Source organism: Anabrus simplex, chromosome 11, assembly GCF_040414725.1.
Source record: "Anabrus simplex isolate iqAnaSimp1 chromosome 11, ASM4041472v1, whole genome shotgun sequence".
In the NCBI taxonomy this organism is placed as follows: domain Eukaryota; kingdom Metazoa; phylum Arthropoda; class Insecta; order Orthoptera; family Tettigoniidae; genus Anabrus; species Anabrus simplex.
In genome coordinates this window covers 105,361,358-105,385,350 of record NC_090275.1, presented here as the reverse complement: position 1 = coordinate 105,385,350, position 23,993 = coordinate 105,361,358, and the positions used below count along the sequence as shown (strand labels likewise).

Below are 23,993 nucleotides of genomic sequence, written 5' to 3'. Positions count from 1 at the left end.
ATACAAGCCATTCATTTCCTCGATCGCACATCTGTCCCGTATTTTGATTTCAGGTATCTGACAACCCTGACAGCAGCCCACACAAGATGTTCATTATCGTGACCCAGATGTCAGCTCTCTCGATAGTACAGTCCCAAGAGAGGAACAAAATAAATCAGAGTGATAAAACAAACGGTGCTTTAGTTCGTAACAAAGGAGCAGATGATAAAGCATTCAATAAAAATAATTTTGCTTACTTATGTCACTCCTGGAATTTATATCAAAGATCAGTAAGTATAAAGCATTGATGTAATTGACAGTATGCATTAAAATATAGAACAGTATGCCTATAACTCTACAATCAAGAGGTAAACAGTTCAGTACATCTGCACTGAAACAGAAAATGTCAGCGAACGTAGCCAGAAAAGTGACAAACGGAACCGAGTCAGTTTCTTCTGGCAGAAGTATGGCTCCTGTTAAGACCTTGTACAGTTTAGTAGGTTGTGACTAGATGTAGCTAAAATCCCCAGCACAGACAGAAATCCTACCCACAACCCTCTGAATCAAAGCTGTCTACTAAATGATGATGATGATGATAGAAATGACCTAGACTATATGAAAATGTTACTGACATTGAACACATTCATAAGTAACTCAAATGAAAATTAAGTCCATGAACTGCAGACTGCACTGATATTTGCCTTTCATCAGACAAGACTGATTGTTCTGACTGGAATGATTATTCTTTCAAAATTAGGGAGCTTTATTAACAACAACAACAACAATAATAATAATAATAATAATAATAATAGTTACTGGAGGTCAGACTAGGAAAAAATTAAGCAGGCAGAAAAGTTTAAATACCTCAGTGAATAAATAGATCCTAACCCATCTGAGAAAGAAGCCTTCTGTCACGCATTAACAAAATGGAAATGGCCTACCAACTAAAAGACATCTACAATGAGAGACTGATATCCTTAAATGCCAGAATTAGACACTGTTGGACTGTTATTCGACCAGAGGCTCTGTATGTGGCAGAGACTCTTATAATGAACAAGAAAGGTCTAATGGAAAAACTAGAGGCTAAAGAAAGAAAGATTTTTGAGAAAAAGAACCGAGGTCCTATTCCATTATTCCATGCACACAGTATTCAGGCGCAACCGGCCTGCTTTATGCACTCTAATTTGTTCAAAGTAAACGTGCCGGCCCACCTCGACACTCAATGAAGAGCACCGTGGTAGGATTTCATCGGGGTCTGCCTACGGCGCGCAGGAACCGCACGCGGATAACCACGGCGGCCGCACGCTTTAGACTCGTCACCACCGGCAGGACGTCCCACGAACCATGCCAGTTAGACACCGATGAGCGATGAACCTACAGCGTGGGACGCAAATCCAACTACGAGCTTTTTAACCCCAACAACTTTAATATATGCTACTAGCAAGATACCCGTGCTTTGCTACAGTAGTATACTGAAGTTTATCATTGAATGCTTATTGCTTTATATATAATCCGCCGAAATTCGTGATGTGACTGGTTTTCTGAGAGAATCCGCCAAAATTCGCGATCTGACTCGTTTTCTAATAGATCACGGCAAGTTTCCTCCTATTTTTTAATCTTTCTTTCCAGCAATCGATTTCGTACTTCCCGGGCTAGGTCCAGGTATTCCACCCGGTCATTTGGGTCCCTAAATCTTTGTCATCTTTTCCTATAAGCATGTTTAATATGGATCAAATCCTTCAGGAGATCCAGCGTGGTGTCGTCTTGGGTGCCTTGGCGATACTCAACCCGCGGCCGGACTGAATTCTTAGTCATTACCCGTCCAGGACCCGTTTCCAGCGCGGTCCGCACACTTGACGACGGTCCAGAACATTATTATTATTATTAGATGTTCTGGACCCCACAGCAAGATGCAAATTACATCTGCTGCCATTGTCATTGTTTCCAGTCATTCGACAGGGTCAGGAATGAATGAATAAAGCCCCATCTAGCGTCGACAATAGGAATTATGCCGGCTGCCGAAGTACTCCTCTGGGGCAATGATCGATGAATGACAAATGAAATGAAATATTGGACAGTGTTGCTGGAATGAATGATGACAGGTAAAACCGAAGTATCCGGAGAAAAACCTGTACCGCATCCGTTTTGTTCAGCACGAATGTCACATGGAGTGACCAGGATTTGAACCACGGAACTCAGCTGTGAGAGGCCGGCGCGCTGCCGCCTGAGCAACGGAGGCTCCTTATAAGTATATGAACAGTAAAATCAATTGGTCTCACCTCCTTTCACACCCCACCGCCGTTAAGTTTATTTACCACCCCCACCCCCCAAAAAATTAAAAGAAGGCGTGTTTCTTTATGTTTAAAGGAGATTCCAAACACCAATGTTCATATCTATTACCTTCAGTTTTGAGATATAAGTATCCCCATAAAAATACTTCACTTTTTTCACTTCCTTTCATACTCCGCCCCCCCCCCCCCCCCCCAAGTGAATTTTCCGGCAAAAAATACTTGTTTCTTGAATAGTAAAGGATCTTCTGAATACCAATTATCACGACTATAACTTCTTCAGTTTTTTATTTATGTGTCCTCATGAAACGAATTCGACTCCTTTTCACTCCCGCCCCCCCAAGATTGTTCCCCAAAAAAACGCGGGGTTTTTTTTGTTTTTAAAGGAGACCCAAATACCAATTTTCACGTCTGTAACAACTTTAATTTTTATTAGATGTATGTATTCTCATACAATTAAGTAAATTAAGTTTTTAATAATTTCACCCCCCCCCCCACTTCATTGAATTTTCCGAGAATACGTGTTTCTTTACTCTTAAAGCAGATTCCAAATATCAAATTTCACATCTGTAACATCTTCATTTTTGAGATATCAGTAGCCTAATTAAAAGAATTCGACAACATTTTCAGTCACTTTTAACCCCCCTCCACCCAAGTGGTATTTCCGAAAACTAAAAATACACATTTCTTTATTTATAATACAGATAAAAAATACCATTTTTCACTTCTGTAACTTGTTAAGTTTTTTTGAGATGTACTGTAGAAATTCTCATTTTGAAATTTCACCCCTTTTTAGTTCCCCTTAAGTGGAGTTTTCAAAAAACAAATCACCTATGTTTCTTTACATTTACAGGAGATTCCAAATACCCACATTTTATGTCTGTAACATTTTACGTTTCTCAGATATTTTGTAGATATAGTCTTTCAAAAAATTCACCCCAATTTGTCACTCCTGTTTAACCTACATTAATTGGATTTTCCAAAAACAAAAAATACGTGTTTCTTTATTTTTAAATGAGATCCCATGCACAAATTTTCATTTCTGTAATATCTTCAGTTACTGAGAAATATGTGTCCTCATTAAAGGCATTCAACCCATTATTCATCCTTTTCCACCCTTCCTATTGGGATTTTTCGAAAACAAAAAAATACATGTTTCTTTATTTTTAAAGGGGTTTCTAAATACCAATTCTTACATCTATAAACTTTAAAAGTTTTGAGATATAGATACACTCATTTTAAAATTGGATTTTCAAAAAACAAAAAATACGTGTTTCTTTATTTTTAAAGGAGATCCCAAACACAAATTTTCAGATGTGTAATATTTTCAGTTTCTGAGATATAAGTATCCTCATTAAAGGCATTCAACCTTTTTTTCACCCCTTTTCCCCCCTCCTATTGGGATTTTCCGAAAACCCAAAAATACGTGTTTCTTTATTTTTAATGAAGATTCTAAATACCAATTTTTACATCTGTGAACTTTAAACGTTTTGTGATACAGATGCACTCATTTTAAAAATTCACCCCCTTTTCACCCTCCCATTAATTGGGGTTTTCAAAAAAAAAAAATACGTGTTTCTTTATTTTTAAAAGAGATCAAATGTGCCAATTTTCAGGTCTGTAATATCTTCAGTTTCTGAGATATAAGTACCGGTATCCTGATTAAAGGCATTCAACCCTCTTTTCACCCTTTTTCACCCCTCCTATTGGGATTTTCTGAAAACAAAAAAATACGTCTTTCCTTATTTTAAAAGAAGATTCTAAATACCAATTTTTACATCTGTAAACTTTTAAAGTTTTGAGATATAGGTACACTCATTTTAAAATTTCACCCCCCTTTTCACCCCCTTAGCGACGGAATATCCAAAAATCCTCTCTTAGCGAGCACCTACATCTTAATATGAATATATCACCAAAATTTCATTACTTTATGTCCAGTAGTTTTGGCTCGGCGATGATGAATCAGTCAGTCAGTCAGTCAGTCAGGACAAGTTATTTTTTATATATATAGATTGGAGCTGGAATTACTGCGGCTGCTGGCACCAGACTTGCCCTCCAATGGATACTCGTTAAAGGATTTAAAGTGTACTCATTCCGATTACGGGGCCTCGGATGAGTCCCGTATCGTTATTTTTCGTCACTACCTCCCCATGCTGGGAGTGGGTAATTTGTGCGCCTGCTGCCTTCCTTGGACGTGGTAGCCGTTTCTCAGGCTCCCTCTCCGGAATCGAACCCTGATTCCCCATTACCCGTTACAACCATGGTAGGCGCAGAACCTACCATCGACAGTTGATAAGGCAGACATTTGAAAGATGCGTCGTCGGTACGAGGACCGTGCGATCAGCCCAAAGTTATTCAGAGTCACCAAGGCAAACGGACCGGATGAGCCGACCGATTGATTTTGATCTAATAAAAGCATCCCTTCCACTTCTGGTCGGGACTGTGTTTGCATGTATTAGCTCTAGAATTACCACAGTTATCCAAGTAAAGTGGTACGATCTAAGGAACCATAACTGATTTAATGAGCCATTCGCGGTTTCACCTTAATTTGGCTTGCACTGAGACATGCATGGCTTAATCTTTGAGACAAGCATATGACTACTGGCAGGATCAACCAGGGAGCATACAGCGAGTACCGAAGGCGTCAACCATGAATTATACAAGCATGTGGAGAAGATAAGTGACACGATTCAGAAAAGAAGGATTGCCTTTTATAGCCACATGACACAAATGAGCCCAGGCAGGATATCTTAAGGGATATTAACATACTTTCAAGATAAGAAAACCAAAGGGGCCTGGTTCAAAGAAGTTGAGAAAGATCTATGAGAAATGGAAATTTCTCCTAAAGATATCCAGGAGCATGTTCCGCTTAAGGAAAAACTATGTATGCACAAAGGTTTCCAGGAAAAGCTGAAACTGAAGACAGGGAAGGCGTGGACTCAAGAGAGAAAAGAACAACATCAGAGACAAATGCAGGAGCATTGGGTGGCAGTTAAAGCTCAAAAAAGGAGACAGTTGAACTGACGTAGTCCCTAGTTGGCCGAAATGGAATAACAATAATAATAATAATAATAATAATAATAATAATAATGGCATATGGCCTCCCAAGAGGCCTGGTGCAGGTCTTCTGAGTTGACGCCATACAGGCGACCTGCGGTCTATGAGGATGGGGCCCTACCTGTGATGAATCTAATGATGAAGATGCCACACACACCCAGTCCCCGAGCCATCGGAATTAACTGATTAAGGTTAAAATTCCCGACCCGACCGGGAATCAAATCCGGAACCCCTTGGACTAAAGGGCATCATGCTTACAATTTAGCCATGGAGCCGGACAAATAATCCTCATGATATTGAGTAAATACTATACCAGGATCTTAAAATCAGTCCTGAGTTCACTGCTGTGATAGGCATGAGACTCAAGGCCTTGAAGATAGTAGCTTGCAACACTAATCTCTAGACTAGGAAGGGGTCTTTAAAGAACTCTGTTTAATATGGAAAATTATAGTATAAATCAAAGATAGGAACTAGTTATGCACAATAATAGGCGAGTCTAGAGAGGAAGAACAAGAAAACAAAAAGATGTGCATAAAGAATTAAACACAAAAGGACAAAAGCAGTCTCCACATTTTCATATACTGCTGTCTAAAAGAAGATCTCTTCATCAGTCCTATTTAGGTTAGACTAAAAATCAGTCACCACTAATCTGCATTTATGGCAGTCACACAAGTGGCAGATTCCCTATCTGTTGTTTACCTAGACTTTTCCTAAATAACTGTAAAGAATTTGGAAATTTATTGAACATCTAACTCCCTTGGTAAATTATTCCAATCCCTAACTCCCCTATCTTCACATTGTGAGATTTCTTACTTTTAAAAACACTGCTCAAACTTATTTATCTACTACCATCATTCCATGCTGTCTCTCCATTGACAGATGGGAACATACCATTTAGTCAAGCAGCTCGTCTTCTTTCTCTCAAGTCTTCCCAGCCCAAACTTTGCAAGATTTTTTTAATCACCCAGAACAAATCGAGCTGCTTTTCTTCGGATGTTTTCCAGTTCCCAAATCAAGTAATCCTGATGATGGTTCCATACACTGGGACCCTCCTCTAGTTGATGGTCTTACCAGAGAATGATGTGCCCTTTCCTTCACATCCTTACTACAAACCCTAAATACCCTCATAACCATGTGCAGAGATCTGTACCCTTTATTTACAATCCTGTTTATGTGATTACCCCAATGAAGATCTTTATATATATAACACATTGGTACTTAGAGTGATCTCCATAAGGAACTTTCACCCCATCAATGCAGAGGACTTTTTGTATTTGTGAAACTCACAACCTGACTTTTAACCCCATTTATCATACCATTGCTTGCTGTTCATCTCACAACATTGTCTAGGGGTCTTTTTGCAGTTGCTCACAATCGTGTACCTCATTTACTACTCTATACAGTGTAACATAATCTGCAAAAAGCTGCATTTCTGATTCCAGTTCTTCACTCATATCATTTACACATATAAGGAACTCCCCTCTTAATGATTACAGGATCAGATAAACCTCTCTCAAGAATCACTCCAGCAGTGAGTGTTGAAGCCTCCCTCCTGATGAAGCTGGTAGCAGAAAGGAGCTCGTTGGAGCTGGGAAAGGATTGATGAGAACAGAGTTAATCTAAACAAACAATTTGGAAACTGTCCTTGTCCTTTGGAGTTTCCACATTTGTCCCAGTGATCTCTTTCTATCGCTCCTTCTTCCCGCACTTCTCTCATTGCACTTACTCTATTATTTGTCCCTATTCATGCTCCCAACTTTCTATAAGGCGTGATCAAAATGCTTCCGTTTTCAGGCGTTGCTGCAGTGAACATGCAACATAGAGCAACTCCGATGCGGATATATAAGCACGGACATGTGGACAAAGGGATTAGTGTGGCAGTCGTGTCGTGCCGAGGTGCGTGCCTTAAATGCAACTATGGCAACGTTATTACCAAATGCATCGAAACAGGACCAACATGCTGTTGTTTTATTCTTGGCTGCCAAAGGAAAAACACTGGTGGACATCCATTGGAGAATGAACACTGTGGATGGGGAAGCACGTCTGTCAAAAACCACCATTGTGGAATGATGCATCAAGTTCCGTGCGGGTGTCGTTTCGATGCTGGTCAGCCGTTATGGAGAACAACAAGCGGGCGGTGAATGAAGGAATTAGGGGGACACACTCGAGCATCCGCCCTATTGTCCTGATCTCTCCCCATGCGATTATCATGCCTTCGGTCCCCTCAAAAAGGCCTTGAATTGTCGACGCTTCCTGTTGGACGAGGATGTCCAGCAGGCGGTTACAGGACATGGTGTTTTACCTCACGATGATCTTCAACCTGGTGCGTCGGTGGCACGAGTGCCTCAATGCTCGTGCCTATTTTGCCCGATTGGCATTCCAATTGATGACTGTACGGCCGTCAAATGGAAACTTTTTGATCACCCCTTATAACTTATATCAATACATGTGAGTGTGCTGAGAAGAGCCTTTTGATATTCCACTCATATCATATTTTATACCAGCTCGTTTTAGACGTTTCATTTTTATACCTTTCTCCTTTCGTTTTTAATCTCATCTCACCTTTATTTCCATTTTTTTGCCTTTAAAAAAATCAGTCCATTTAATAACTGGTGGAATATATTTCCTTTACTGTTGCATCTATTTGCAGTTGGAGTTAATTAAGTTCCAGACAAAATATGCTGTCGCCTTTGATAAAGATTTCTGAAAATACTCACTTCCTTCCATAGACTTCTTTGGATCCATTCTGTGAACAGGATCTTTTGAGTTCAAACATATTTGCAAATAGCTCCCACCTTCAAACGTGTAAGTTTCTAAATACTCAATATTTTCATTATAATTTACTAGAGTTGCTACATGAACTGTTCCATTGTGTCCAAACATAGCAGTGACCTGTAGTGTTACAGTATCGAAAACATTCAACAGGGCCACCCAGAATGAGGGGTAAGGGATATTTATGTTTGAGGACCTGGGATTTCAAGGGGACCAGAAGTTTAATGCCAACTAAATTGGTAGAAAGAGGAATTTGACAAGATTTTTAAAAAATTAGTCAGATCAAAACAGTATGCTTGGTGATGAGCAGAGAAAGCAAAGCAGTCAAGCTGAGGTTTAGGCAACCTGAGACTGAAACGGTTGAGAATTTCAAATATCTCAGAAATGTTCTGTCAGTTATCTATGAAATTAGCTGAAAGCTTAAATCGGCTACAACCTTCTACATTTCTATTTCACAACTATTATGGGACAAAAGCTTTCCCCCAAAAAAGCAGAAGTGTCACCTACTACAACCTACTTGCTACTCATTTTACCTATGGACTGGAAGCTGCTACACTGACCAGGAGGGACAAAGTCAGTAGTAACAATTGGGGGGAGGGGGCAGCTGCCCCTCGCCTCAATTTGTGGAGAAAACATTATATTTTTATTCAATTTTAACTGGCTGAAACTAGGAATTATTAAACAAAGCAATTTGTACAAGTCCCATTGTCTTATCAGCTAATTCTTTTCTTTATTTTCTTTGATTATTAAGAGAGTTATTAGCAGAAATACACACAAAATGCCATTCGTCGCAGCTAACCGATTTGTATAGCACCACAGCAAGTAGTGGAGACTTTGCATGTGCTGTGAGGAAGGGTAGCAGAGGTATAGATATTTTTTCAATGGTCATGGACACTGAAGGGGCTGCCTGGCTGAGGCAGTAAAGGCGTGCTCAGTTCGCCCGGAAGGACGTGAGCTCAAATCCCCGTCAGGAAGTCACAAAATTTAAGAAACGAGATTTCCACTTCCGGAGGTGCACATGGTCCTGAGCTTCACTCAGCCTACACCAAAAATGAGTACCAGGTTAATTCCTGGGGCCAAAGGCGGCCGGGCATAGATCTAACCACCACTTTACCCCATCAAGTGCCGAGCTTCCGGATAGTGGAAGCCATTACCTTCCACCCCTCCAAGGGCCTTCATGTCCTGTACGGAGATGACTTTGCTTTGCATTTTGCATGGACACTGAGGTATGATTCACCTGCTTGCCGTGTGTTTTCATTAGTTTGAGAGTCTCTTCAGTGTCTGTTCATTTCTTAGTATGTAGTTAACTACTAAATTATTTTTAATTGTATAATCACACCGTACTTCTATTTAATTGTAATACACGTGTAATACTGTTCCTTTGGTGAATGTTTTATTGTATAGCATTGAATAAAAAACTCAAGAAACTATTATTACCACGCCTAAGTTGATAAACTGTCAACCTTTAGGCCGACAGCACATTGGGACACAGGCAAAGCAGCTAAAGCAATGCAGCGCAGAGCAAATTTTTGTAATCCATACGCATCAGTGCACCAACGCAAGTTGACAGACAGGGCAGGTCAGAGCAGAGCAGGTTGGTTCTGCACCTACTTCTGCCTACCACACACAGTCTTCAAAACACAGTTTCTTGCGCATGTGTCACGTAGTTAGTTAAGAAATGGAGGAGAAAATTACCACAGCTGTTCGGTCTCACCATGTTTTGTAGGTACTATGTGAATAGTGTGGACTGCAATGCAATGTTTAATTTTAATTTCTGTTATGTATGTACGTATGTATGTACACACATCGTGAGAATATGGCTGAAGAGAATTTAATGAAAATCAGTATGTAAATTCGGGGAATAAGGAACTACAGTCTAGGCTATGAATCATTTTATTTATGCTGGGTAACAAGGTAGTTTAGAGAAAGGCGTAAAATCTAATCCTCAAATATCTATGAAACAATCCGTGGCCCAAGTTCTTGCAGATCTAATGTTGATTATGGAGAGCATCATCACTGACTCCATGGCTGTCATACACCATCAAATTTATGCAAAGAAATAAGTACAGAAAATAATTTATCATGTCTTGTCAAATATAAATGCAAACGAGTTCACAACAGATTGTCAATATTGATTGATTTTAGTATATTGTGTGTTGTGGCAACTAGATGAAAATCTAGAAGTAAATTTGTAAATAAATGTTTTCTCCCTCTCCCCCTCGCTGATCCTACTAATGAATACTACGTTACAAAAGTTAAGGAGAATACAATTTCTGATCGCATATGTTTTCTACTGTTTTATCGTACCAGCTATGATAACAGAGATAGGTATTAATGAATTTACGAAGCAAGTTGGTTGTGCGGTTAGGATCGCCTTGCTATGAGCTTGCATTTAGGAGATAGTGAGTTCGAACCCCACTGTCGGCAACCGTGAAGATGGTTTTCTGTGGTTTCCCACTTTCACACTAAGCAAATGCTGGGGACCACGATCGCATCCTTCCCACTCTTAGCCCTTTCCTATACCATCATCTCCATAAGACCTGTGTCGGTGTGACACTATTTCAATCGCTGTTACTGACAACAGTATCATATAAGCAAGAGAAATTAAGTTCCTGAGTTTGAGCACACAGAAGCCCAAAATGGAAAAATCAGAAATGAACAGTCATCCACTTGATATTCTAGAAGAATTGCAACTGAAATGGTTTGACCGCTTCATGAGAATGGAATCGATAACAATTCCCCAAGACCTACTTTGAAAGAAAAGTTGCTGGAGAAAGTCCACAAAGAAGTACCAAGGCTGTAGTTTGTATAGTTGCTGAATGTGGTTTTCAGCTTGACCCTGTTAGCTAGTGAAGTAAACTATTTCTGCCTCTAACCTTCATACTGACAAAATTACAATGTGCTTTAAAAGTAAGAGACTGATCAAGCTGAACTCCAAGGAATTTGACAGCAGAAGTGAACTCAAAAAGAGGTGCAATGACGACAAAATTGATGGAGAAGGCTCGTTTATCCCCACATAGGCCTGCGAGAGTGGAATGTTGATGATGATGATGACAATGGCATGTGGCCTCCAAAGAAGCCTGGTGGAGGTCCTCTGAACTGGTGTACTATAGGCAACTTGTGTGCCTAAGAAAGGGGCCCTACTTAACATGAATTCTAATGATAAAGACAGCATAAACTTTCAGCACCCAATCAAGAAGGATTAACCAATGGAAGTCAAAATTCCTGACCCAGGCAGGTATCTATTCCGGGACCCTCGGACCAAAGGCCCTAACCATTTAGCCATGGAGCCAGACAACGGTGACGGCGATGACTTTTTGTTACACTTTGCTTTACTTTGTGCCAACACAGATAGGTCTTATGGTGACGATGGGTGAGAAAAGGGCTAGGAGGTGTCAGGAACCGACCGTGGTCTTAATTAACGTACAGTCCCAGCATTTGCCTGGTGTGAAAACCACGGAAAACCATGTTCAGGGCTGCCAACAGTGGGGTTTGAACCCACTATCTATTGAATGCAAGCTGATAGCTACGGAACCCAAACCACACAGCCACTTGCTCTGTGATGATGATATTGTTAATAAATAGAGAAATAAGAAAATAAAAATTGGTAGAAAAGATTTACTTCCAGATGAATGTCTACTGAAAATCATTCAATATGCAAAGTTATTTAAAATATATATAAGCCTAGTGTACCATTACGTTACATTAGCGGCCGTAAATGTCATGGAAACAGTGGACAAATATGGCGCACAATAGCTTCAGGTGCAAGTATACAGAGTAGAGATCTAGTAAATCGATATCGTCCGGGCACAAGGAAAAAGAATCTCAAGATTAAATAATGATGGGCTAAAAACTTTGAATGAAACCGATTCTTGACTACCTTGAGAAGAAAGAGTTACGAGTTGAAGAGGAGCAGCACGACTTACGGAAGGATATAAAAGGATCAACGCAACGTTAAATACTAAAGTATTAATATTCAAACAGCAGTGAAGATTACATCTACAAAAATATCGGCAGAAAAGGCCTAGATTTGAAGGAAATATTTGTTACTGTAACACCTAAACTCAGAAACGAAAGGAAACTTCAGCCGAGTTTTACATTGCCGAAATTAGTATTATAGCGGCAAATCCTTGCTAAGGAAGGCATAATTTATTGTTTCCAGGAGGGAGACAATATCTGTTTAAGCGAAAGAAATAGCAAGAAGTAGGCCGAATTAGAGAAATCTCAATTTAAAAGAAAAGAATATTCTCGAGCAATACGAGATTCTGAAAACAAATATTACGTATTGAGTAGCCTACTATTCACCAGTACACTATGAATTCTACTATGTATTTGTTCTTTTATGATTGCATGAGAACTGGTGACAAGATGGACTCAGCTTAAACAGATGGAATTGATCGCTCAAGACTAAATAGCTCAAGCCAAGATCCCGAGCCGGAGCCGCAGATGACGTAATCTTTGGATCGCAGGGGCTGCCTACTCCAAGATGCCGTAGACCAGGAGAGATCCAGCAGCAAAATCCCGTTACGAGAGTGCTAGAAGTAAGAGATGTAGTGCCAATGAAAGGATATGTGAATATAAATGCCAATTATTAGCCGATGAATTGTGCCAATTTATGCTGTATAACTATGGTGCTAATGTGATAATTTTAAGGTTAATGGAGACTAGATCTGATTGAGTATTCGTGCATGTTTAGTGCCAATCCATATGTGTAGACCGTGAAACTTTAACCAGTTGTGGTTGTAGAAAATGCAGGCAAGATACGAGACGTAACCTAAAACTTCAGGTCAATATGTGTAGCAATCATGGCCAGTACGATAATAGCATTGTAAGGAAATGTTTGAAATATTACGAAGTTGCAGTGTATGAGAGAATAATCAGGTTATTAAGTATTGCTACCGTAACACAGAGGTTATTTAAATGGAATTGAATGAAGATATTTTTTAATATGGAGGTATATATACATATACCGGGTGGTACAGCTGCCCCTATTTTTTCCCGAATATATGCAACCAGCTAGGACGTAAATGCCTCTTAGTCCCATCTTGCGCAACACCTTACAGCAATGTTATGTGCAGTTAACCCGATGTAGACTTCTCCGAACAATGGAAAAATGGTACAAGAGGCAGTAAGTGAGGTCCATCTCAAAAACACTGTACCATTTTATGTAGAGCGGTGTCCAATACTCTACTAATTTTTACGAAATGTTACTATACTGTACAAACCATAAACACGCCTATAGCTGTCGGTAGAGAATTGCGCACCTGATTGGTCCAAGAGGCCATTTTCTTTTGATAGAAAGGGCGGTCGTGGTATCATAGAAAACGTGATAGGGTAAGACCAATTACAGACATGTCAATGCACCACCATTTTGTACAGTCTCATCACATCGAAATTGATAGAAACGTGTTTTGCACTGTAGTTTATAATCTGTGGCACGCAAATGCTGTACAGCAGATGTGATAGCTTACGCCATGTAATTACTACCGTTAGAGCGATCAAAAAAGTCATAAAACGGGACCATAAGGCTGTAACTCATCAGTAACTTGTCGAAGCGGGAACTTCCGCTCTCCTCGTGAATACAGAGTTACAAGGATGGCGCTTGTACGTTGCAAATAGCTGCGCGGAATTACGTATGGAAGATGTACCTCGATAGGTGACTTGAAGCAGGAAGGGTTCCAACCATTCTTGAGTCATGCATTTTTTTATGTCATTTCGTATTCGCCTAGGCATCTTTTACGAAGACCTTTCTGAAGTCTCCGATATTCTTCTACGGAAGTTATAATAAACAGGTATCATAAATATCGTCACATACGCACCGATTGTGAATACCACCTGAAACATAACGCTGGACTCATTCAACCAAGTAACGCGTAGAAAATGGTTGCAACTATCTGGGCGTAAGAGAGACGCGATTCTTTAGTTCACTGTGGTGTTTGCACATTCGAGTTCAGAACTGTTAACATCAACGATCAGTATCGAAGCGATAGCCTAGGTAATTCCATTAGTACAGAGCTACGAGACCAATTCTTTGTCGCCTGCAGTGGCTACATGGCACCAATCGCAGCGAGCATACGATATGTTAGCAGGCATTTAGAGTTCGAATCTAGTTACGAGCTTTTCAATTTTATTTTTATATTATACTTGTAAGGCCATTCGTAATAAATATTTAACGTTCTTAAGTCTCAAAAGTAATTTGCCACCTTTACAAAGAAAGCATACATACGAAAGGAATAATAACATGCGACTTCCATATGGCAAACGACTACAGAGAATGAAGCGCAGTGCACGTGTTGTCAACATTCTGACCCACCCATTCAACCAAGCAACTGTGCACGTTCGACTCGAAGACCAACCAACAGCGGTCTACACTTCATACGTAGGGCACATGAAACAGCATATCGTAATCCTAGCAGCAACGTGTGAGAACGTACTGTACGGTTAGCACGAAAGCAAACATTATGTATTCACGGGATGATTATGTGAATATGGAACTACTTTATGGAGAAGCAAGGCAAAATGCACGGGAAGCCAGACGCTTGTATCAAGAACGATTTCCTGGACGAAGGCTGCCAACTGCAGATACATTTCGACGCGTTGAAAGACGGTTGCGTGCAACGGGGTCATTTCATACATTACCCCCCGTTCGGGATGCTCCAGTGACGTCTGGAAATAACGACGAAGCTGTTCAAAATGCAATTGCATACAACCCGCGCACAAGCTCACGGGCCATAGGAAATGAACTGAACATCAGTCATGTACCTGTACTGCGAATATTGTACCGCCATAAATTCCACCCTTTCCATCAACAGCTGCACCAGGAACTTCACGGAGATGACTTTCCAAAACGGATAGAATTTTCGCAATGGATATTACAAAGAGTTGAAGCTGATGCGAATTTCTTAATGGACATTCTCTTTAGTGTTGAATCCAGATTTCACAACAACGGAACTGTTGATCTTCACATCTTCCATTACTGGAGCGTCGAAAATCCTCACTGGATCAGGGGAGCTCGATTTCAGTTACAATGGGGCGTCAACGTGTGGTGCGGGGTACTAGGTAACAAGATAATTGGACCATATTTCTTCGAAGGAAACCTCACGGGACGACACTATCTAGAGTTTCTTCGTGAGTACCTCCCACTCTTATTGGAGGATGTGCCCCTTATGACACGGTTACGGATGTGGTTCCAGCAGGATGGAGCTCCCCCACACTGGTCGTTGGCAGTACGGAACCACTTGCATAGGACATATCCTGGACGATGGATTGGACGAGGGGGTCCGGTCACATGGCCGGCTAGATCACCTGACCTTACTCCACTCGACTTCTTCCTCTGGGGTTATTTAAAGGAAAGAGTCTATGAGCAGGAGCCTGAGAGCCCGAATCATTTACCGCGGCTCATCACGGAAGCCTGCAGGCAGATTCCACCACATATGTTGCAGCAAGCACGAATGTCTCTCCTCCACCGTGCTCAGATGTGCATTAACGAAGCAGGTGGTCATTTTGAACATTTGCTTCATTAATCGAATGGCCATGCATAAGCCCATCGCACCGCTGTCGGTACAATCTCACTTTATTGCAAATAGCTCTTTTAAGAGCTCCTTAAAAAACAAACATAGTTGAGTACCTGCAATATGAGAACTGATCATGATTTAGATTTGTCGTCAACAACACGACTCTCACGAACATCAACAACACAATAAAAATATTCGTCGTACACAGGACTCGAACCGCCTACTAACGAACACCGGTATTCTCCTCTAACTTTTAACAAGCTCGGCTATCACCGGTTGCTGTTTAGCGCCGTTGTGTTGCTGCTACTTCTAGTCATTCACCAATAATATTCTCTGTACAGGACGTTTCTGCGACACATAATTTTCACGATTCTTCACCATCAATCGGTATTTTATCATTAATGCTGATTTGCTTGACACGAATAAACGAATTATGGAAAGCGTTGTAAGAGCAGACATTGTAGTGAGTAGTCAAGGTCAATATTTTTAGGTTCGACTATAATCTGCGGGTTGCATAAAACTGCGTGAATAGGGGCAGCTGTACCACCCGGTATATATATATATGAAGGAAATGAAATGTTAATGTGGCAAGTTGTAATTAGAGTGAGGAGATATGTTTCTGTTCGTTGCTTGAGAACGGGATAGATGATTGAATTGCGAATTCCTGTGTTACATATTATATTTATATTTGGATTAGCATTGCAAGTGAAGGATTTAGGCCATGTTAAGTTGAATGTATGTCTCGAGCCAAGCATAATGTGTCTCGTAGTAACTTTCAGCGGAAGATATTGATAGGTTACGTGTTTGTTATACATTACGTAATATATATATTCAGGAATAGAATGGAGTCTCGCATATTTTCATATTTGAGGGTCAGCGTGTTAACGCTAATATGAAGTATGGTTTACTTTGACTAAACCTTGGCACAGCGAAGAAATATTTAAGAATATGTAAATATTTTGGCACATGATTAGGAATGCATGGCACGATTTTCGCAGTTTAGACTGGCGTACTTTCATATCTATGGCACTCTGTAGTAAGATTATTTGGTTTATTTTGTACATATGGTGATGTACTGTTTTAATTTATTCATTTTGGGTTATGATAGGAATAATAATAACTGCATGGGTGTTTTGAACCCAAATTTAAACATGGTAATGCTTATCTCGTAACGTGATGAGTCACAAACAAGAATCCAAACATGTATCCAAGTAAATTTGGTCAAACAGACCGAAAAGAAAGATGAAACCTAAATGATGCCCCAAAGAAAATCCCAAACAATAGTAAAAGGAAGATATTCCACTCCTCCTTGGTTGAATAGAGTTTTGGTTCCTATTTTTCCCCTTGTATCAATTTAAACATGGAAGATATGGTATATTTTTGAAACTTAACGAAAATGTAAGCAAATATGATGATAACTTAAAGATTTTTCAAATATGTTTATCTCGGAAGTCAAGCATTTCAGACTGATACTTGTAATTCCACAAGATTTTTCCTTTCTTTATTGCCGATGGACGCATATTATTCAATTTTATAATACATTAGCATGCTAATAAACTAGATATAGTTTTGATTTTGCGTTTCTATTCCTTAAGTAACTTGTAGTACATAGTAGTATGATAATATACGGATCCATTAAATTAATTTATACTAAATACTAGGTGATGATCAGATAATTTCCTTCAGGTATGGATACGGAATGACTGTTTCAACGGACGGATACTCTTCAACGGAATCCACGATTTATTTAAAGCATATGGGAACATAGGGAAGCGAATTTTACCCTGAGAAGCGAATATGCACCATGTTGTTGGAGGTCGTGTTCATAAATTATATCTCAGTTCAGAGTCTAGGTATGATTTTCGATCCGATGATTTGAATTTTGTAGCCGGAGCAATATTTATACATGTGTATATTCAGTTAATGCTTCAACGCGGCATAACAGTGGAAGTCACCGCGGGAACATTAATAAACGAAAGGTGCATTAAATTTGGTCGCCCAACGTGGCGCAACAACATAAGACAGAGGCATCGGGAAAGGTTGCAGAAATTAACAGGTGCACTAGTAAACAGACGGAGAGCAGTGACTTACCATGTAGGTACACACAAAAGGAAAAATGGGTAAAATTTTTTTTGCTGGAGCCATTGTCAGTGGAGGATAGATAGAATGGTTTAAAATATTACTACATTGAATTTACTATGGAACTATGTGCAATATTTCAATACACCTTAAAATGAAAGCATGGCAGTTGAATATCCACGACAACACCTCTAGTAACCCAGCAGACATTAAATTGATTTGCGATCTACTGCCAAACATCTTATAGCATTTTTGCATCACTTTTTTAAGGCTTAATCAAAGATGCTTCATCTCAATTCTCGCACAGTCTCTGGCACTTTCATGGGCAACTTTATATGACCCTCCTGAGTGTCACACCGCTCCTTCAACACAAAAGAAGAGTTTGAATGCACTGATATTAGAAGGGGAAAAAATATTGTCTACGAGGAAATCTTATATGATCTATCACCATAAATTCAAAATAGCTCTTATGTGAAGCCAGGCCAAATACAAGACTAGAGTCAAGATGGTGTTCACTTCAAAATCTATGACTTAACATGGAAGTACTACTTACCGACGACATGTGCCTCGTTCGGTGGAGAAGGAGTGTTAATGGAGCCTTTCCTCTCATCAGTCGTCGTGTCCTCGACGTGGTAAGCATTTACAGACTCTGTCACCATAAGTGAAAGTCCAAGTAACTGAAATGATCAACAATATATAGGAAATCTTTAATCATGATTCATAATATGATGAGGATGATGATGATGATGATGATGATAATTTCGTGTGGCTATTTCTAGCCGAGTGCAGCCCTTGTAAGACAGACCCTGTGATGAGGGTGGGTGGCATCTGCCATGTGTAGGTAACTGCGTGTTATTGTGGCGGAGGATGGTGTTATGTGTGGTGTGCAAGTTGCAGGAATGTTGGGGACAGTACAAACACCCAGCTCCCGAACCACTGGAATTAGCCAATGAAGGTAATAATCCCCGACCCGGCCAGGAATCGAACACGGGACTGTCTGAACTGAAGGCCAGTACGCTGACAATTCAGCCAACGAGTTGGACAGGATGATGATGATAATGTGGAAGGGGCGATTGATATTTATTGGACATTTATACAGAATGGATGACAACAGGTTAACCAAATAGATCTTCAAACATCTTTGGAACAAGAAGTCAACAGCAACCTGGATTCATGAAGTCAAGAAAGATTTGGAAAGAAACAGTATAAGAGAAGAAGCAGTAACAGGCTGAGATTTTTTTTGAAAGAAAGTGTTAAAAATGGAAGGATTCCAAAGACAGGAGGGAAAGAAAAGAGACTCAAAATAGTCTGAGGAGAGGAAAAGAAGACACAGTGAGTAGATGAAGGAGGAAGAAGGAACAACAAAGGATGAAGCATTGAAATTGTCACGTGGTCCCTAGAAGACACTAACAGAGAAAGAAAGAATAATAATACGAGTAATAATGATGGCATGTGGCCTTCAGAGAGATCTGGTGCAGGACTTTCTAGTTGACACTGTATAGGTGACCTGCGCATCTGTGAGGATGAAATCTAGTACTGAAGACATAAACACCAAGCCATAGGAATGAATTAATGACAGTTAAAATCCCTACCCGACCAGGAATCAAACCCAGGACCTCTTGGACTAAAGGCCAGCATGCTAACCATTTAGCTATGGACATGATATTATCAAATCATACATAGAGAGACCGGAAAAACTGAGTGATAGGAAGAATAAATTGAGATGGTTTGCATGTGTTATGAGGATGAAGGAAGGAAGATACCACAATAAGTGGTGGAGGCTACGACAGAGGGAAAGAGGGAGGCCCAGAGCAAGATGGATAAACTCTATCAAAATAGTATAAGAAAAGGAAGACTGCAATGGAATAAAATTACTGAAGAGGAATGGTGGAAGGAGAGGCTACTTTATAGAAGTATCAATACCCCGACCTGGCAGGAGCTGGACAAGGGGAAATGAAAATGATGATGATATAGATAGGAGGAACTTGAAAAGGAGCATAAGACAGGATGAACACGATGGAAGGCCAGTGTGTGAAGAGGGAGATTCAGAACGAGGACACAAGGACAAACATGAAAACACAAAATGACAAGGACAGTCTTGATATCTTCATACACTGCTGTCTTCAAATAGATGATTCTCCCCTCCTCAATGCTTTCATGATGGTCCTTGCCACCCTATTCAACCAAATCATTAATAATGATGTGGCACAAGCAGTTTGGACAACAAGAAAAAGTGTGCCAATTTAGAAGGGGAAGGGTGACGTGACTGAATGCATGCATTATTGGCCGATGTGGTTCTCGTATCATGTCACCAACATATTTCAACAGGTAATTGATGCCAGGCTCCGTAAGATTGTCTCTGTCAGTCCAAACCAATGGGGAGTGAAGCAACAAACTTTGGGTAATCATTGGGGAGCATGATTAACAAGAACACAGGCATGTGAAATGAGGGACAACCATTTATGTAAACATTCCTATGTAATAACAATATTCACATACAAAGAGAAAAAAGCAGAACAATAACTGAGCTTGTTTCTCAAATACATAGTTTTCAATAATATTCACAAGCGCACAGGAAAATAGAACTTTATTCGTAAATAAATATTTTGAAGGGATATTTTATGTACCAAGCTATCAAAAATAATCACCGAGTAGAACTTGCTTCATAAATACATTTTCTGAATAAATGTACTATTATTGAATATTGTTCATTTCATGACATGAAATGTGAAAAGCTCTACCACCAGATGTGCTGCCTGAACATTGTGAAATGTAGTTCTCTGAAGGAATGCCCACTTTCTGATCTCGTACCTTGATATAAAACCATCTGCCACCTTCTCCAGATTTAATGCCTTTAAAGCCTCCAAAGGCTACTAAACTGCACATTTTAAGGGGGCTTAACATGTAAGAGGAGAATTTTTGAAGAGACAAAATGGCACTCTACCCCTCTAAGATCGTTTTTTTTTTGGGGGGGGGGGGGGGGGGGGGGGAAGAAAATGTCTTTCCCCAGCAAAGTAGGCGCCACTGGTGACAGAGGCCATTCACGCCGCTCGTTTGCCTTTGGAGAAGAACTTTCAGAAGACCAAACCCATCCATATGGCATTCCTTAACTTGGAGAAGACCTTCAATCATACACCACTCACACTCATTTGGCATTCACCACAGTTCCTTTATCCAGTGGATACAATTATTGTACATCAATGTTTCCTGCAAGGTCCAATAAGCAACAGCGTCACCTCCCTTTGCCATCCATGTTGGAGTACATCAGTGGTACTTTTTGTCCTCAGCATGGACACTGTTATATGTGACCTGCAATTGTACCACCAGGAGAAAACACAGTCTTTTTTTAAGCATTTGTCCCTCCTGCTGACGGGGTCCGCTACATGGATTTGTTGTCTCCATTTAGTTCTGTCCTCGGCCATGTCAGGGTGGAGACTGACACTCTTCAGATCTTTGTCAAAAGTATCAGTCCATTGCTGTTTTAGTTATCCTTTTGGTCTCCTACCAACAATTTCTAACATGTAACCTGCCTTTGTGATGGCATCGGCGTCTGCCCTTAGTACAGGTCCAAACCATCGGAGATGATTCTCGCGCATTTTTTCTTGAATCGGTGTAACGCCAAATCTTTCCCTGATGGATTCATTGGATATGCGATCCAGTTTAGCGATGCCAGCTGTCCATTTCAGCATATTAGCCTCCATGACACCCAGTCGACGCTCTGTCTCAATCGTAGTAGTCAGCCAACATTCTCAACCATACAGCGCAATAGGTCGGATGACAGTTACGATAGATTTTTGATTTGAGATTATCTTTCATCCTCTGGTCGCAAGTGATGCCAGTTGTTGTTCTCCGTTTCCTCCAGGCTGCGGATATCCTTGCATTGACCTCTTTGACAAGTCGGCCATCATCAGTGATCGTGGAGCCAAGATACTTGAATCCTGTCACTCGTGGCACGTCCTCACCGTCTACCTGAATGGTTTCAATTGTTTGAGGATTTGGCGTCATATATTCAGTCTTTTTATTTAGATGCAGGTGATATTGTGCCAGCTGGTCACTCCATTCTTGGAGAAAACAGAGTAATAGAAAGAATAGCTTGGTGAATTTTCGGATTCAACTCTATTTCAAGAAGACAGAGTATGTGGAGTGTGCCATCAGCATCAGTGGAGATGATCCGAAGAAAGTGAAGCAATTCAAGAACCTCAGCTCCTTCATATGCAGCAATGGGGGATAGCCTTCCAGATGCTCGCACGCGAGTCGGTGCCACATGGATGAAATGATGCCAAGTGACTGAAATCTTGTGTGATCGTCGGATGCTCCTATGCCTGAAATCAAAGGTATATAAAACAGTAGCGTGCCCAGTTATTCTCTTCAGACTGGAGTACTGACCAACAACAGCAAAGACCAGGTGAGTTGGCCATGCGGTTAGGGGCACGTGGCTGTGAGCTTGCATCCAGAAGATAGTGGGTTCGAATCCCACTGTCAGCAACACTGAAGATGGTTTTCTGCAGTTTCCCATTTTCACACCAGGCAAATGCTGGGGCTGTACCTTAATTAAGGCCATGACCCATTCTTTCCAACTCCTAGGTCTTTCCTATCCCATCATCACCATAAGACCTATCAGTGTCATTGCGAAATAAAGCCACCAGCAAAGAAAGAGAACAGCAGCAAAGCATGGAAATTAGAATACTCTGATGGTGCCTTGGATTCAGGGTTGTAGTGAAAACAGAAATAGGTTTCAGACTCACTCGTGAAATGACAAAATTAAATATGAACATCCGTGTAATGGGTTGCTTAGAAGGGCTTTGGAGCAATTAAAACAGTAAGACAATTGTATTAGTTGTAGGTATTTATATGTTTCAATATACCTCTGTTTATTTGGAGAAAATGCAAAATCAGAAGGGCAAGAAAAGAAAACTGCATACCACAGCTATAGCAAAATATTAGAATATATTGTGCTTTGTTAGTTTAATTCAATGGGTGATCACCTATTTAAAATAGTTTTGTAAGGTTTATCAGGTTTCTATATCGATTAGTTATTTATTTTATAATACAAAGGTACACAGGCTGAGCCCAACTATGTTCCTTCATGACATATGGGATTTAAAGTTTAACGTGTATCCTTAACGTGTATCCATGCTTGGTGACGGACGTGAGTGAGTGAGGCTCCACAGTAATCAAGTGATTTGAAGGTGTTATACAGCAGTGAAAGTGACAAAAATTTGCGGAAGTGTTACATTTGTATTTACCAGTCAATATACACACAAGTTTTGTTGGTATTGATCTTCTTTTTCTTCCAAATTCGCATTGTAAAGAAAATGGGTCGCCGAAACAACGGAGTTGGAAGCCCAGCCATTACCAGTGCTGCCAACGTAGACCGCCTCGTGAAGTGCGCGCTGGACGACTTCATTAACTCGGACAGCTTCCTCGAAAAAATTGTGCAGGCCATTTCTACCCGCATAACAGAAGTGGTCATAAAAGAACTTGAAAAAAGTTTAAAATTTAATATCGAAGCGTTGTCAGAGTTAACTGAAAAACTTGATAAGAAGGAGGCGGAAATCCGCAAACTGAAGGAGGATATGGACGCTAAGTGTGATTCATTGGAGCAATATAGCAGGCGAAATAATGTCAGAATTTTCGGCATTCCTGAAAGTTCGAACGAAAACTGCGATGAACTAGTACTGAACGTGTGCAAAGCAGTAGGTGCAGATGTGAGACTTAATGACATCGATAGGTGTCACAGAGTAGGACCTCGATCTCCAGGAAAAACATGACCTATCCTAGTGAAATTTGTGTTTTATCGCTCACGGCAGGACGTCTTCACGAAAAAAAAAAAGGAAACTGAAAGGATCATCTACAACAATCCGGGAAGATCTTACGGATGTCAGAATGTCCATCTTGAAGACAGCAATCCAGCGTTTTGGACTTACAAACACTTGGACTGATTCAGGAGACATCATAATCAAGAAGGCGGACGGGATGAAATTAAGAGTTTGCCAGTTAAAGGAACTTCCTATGGCATAAGGTTCTGTTGCAGTGTTGCTTTATCACTTGACAATGTGAGTCTACTCCCATCCTTTACCGTAAGTCACAGCCGAGAAACTATCTTTTTATTTAGTTTAAGAAAATCTATCTATCTATCTATCTATCTATCATATGTCTATCTACCTATCCATCCATTTACGTATTAATTGATCTAAATATCAATTAGCTTATCTGTCTTCTTATCCTACCATCTGTCGATTGACTTACTCTTTAATCACTTTCCTAACTGGTTCTAATTTAAATCAGGCCCCCGTATTTACGT

The 23,993-nt window shown here is 40.3% G+C and overlaps 1 protein-coding gene across 1 annotated transcript in view; it reads right to left on the bottom strand.

Annotated features, from left to right (window-relative positions):
• Positions 1 to 23,993, bottom strand: part of LOC136883233 (uncharacterized) — a 170,993-nt gene that overhangs the window by 51,769 nt on the left and 95,231 nt on the right. The window contains exon 3 of the mRNA XM_067155435.2: positions 18,243 to 18,366. Coding sequence (XP_067011536.1) covers positions 18,243 to 18,366 — 124 coding nt within the window. The remainder of the gene's footprint in view (positions 1 to 18,242; positions 18,367 to 23,993) is intronic.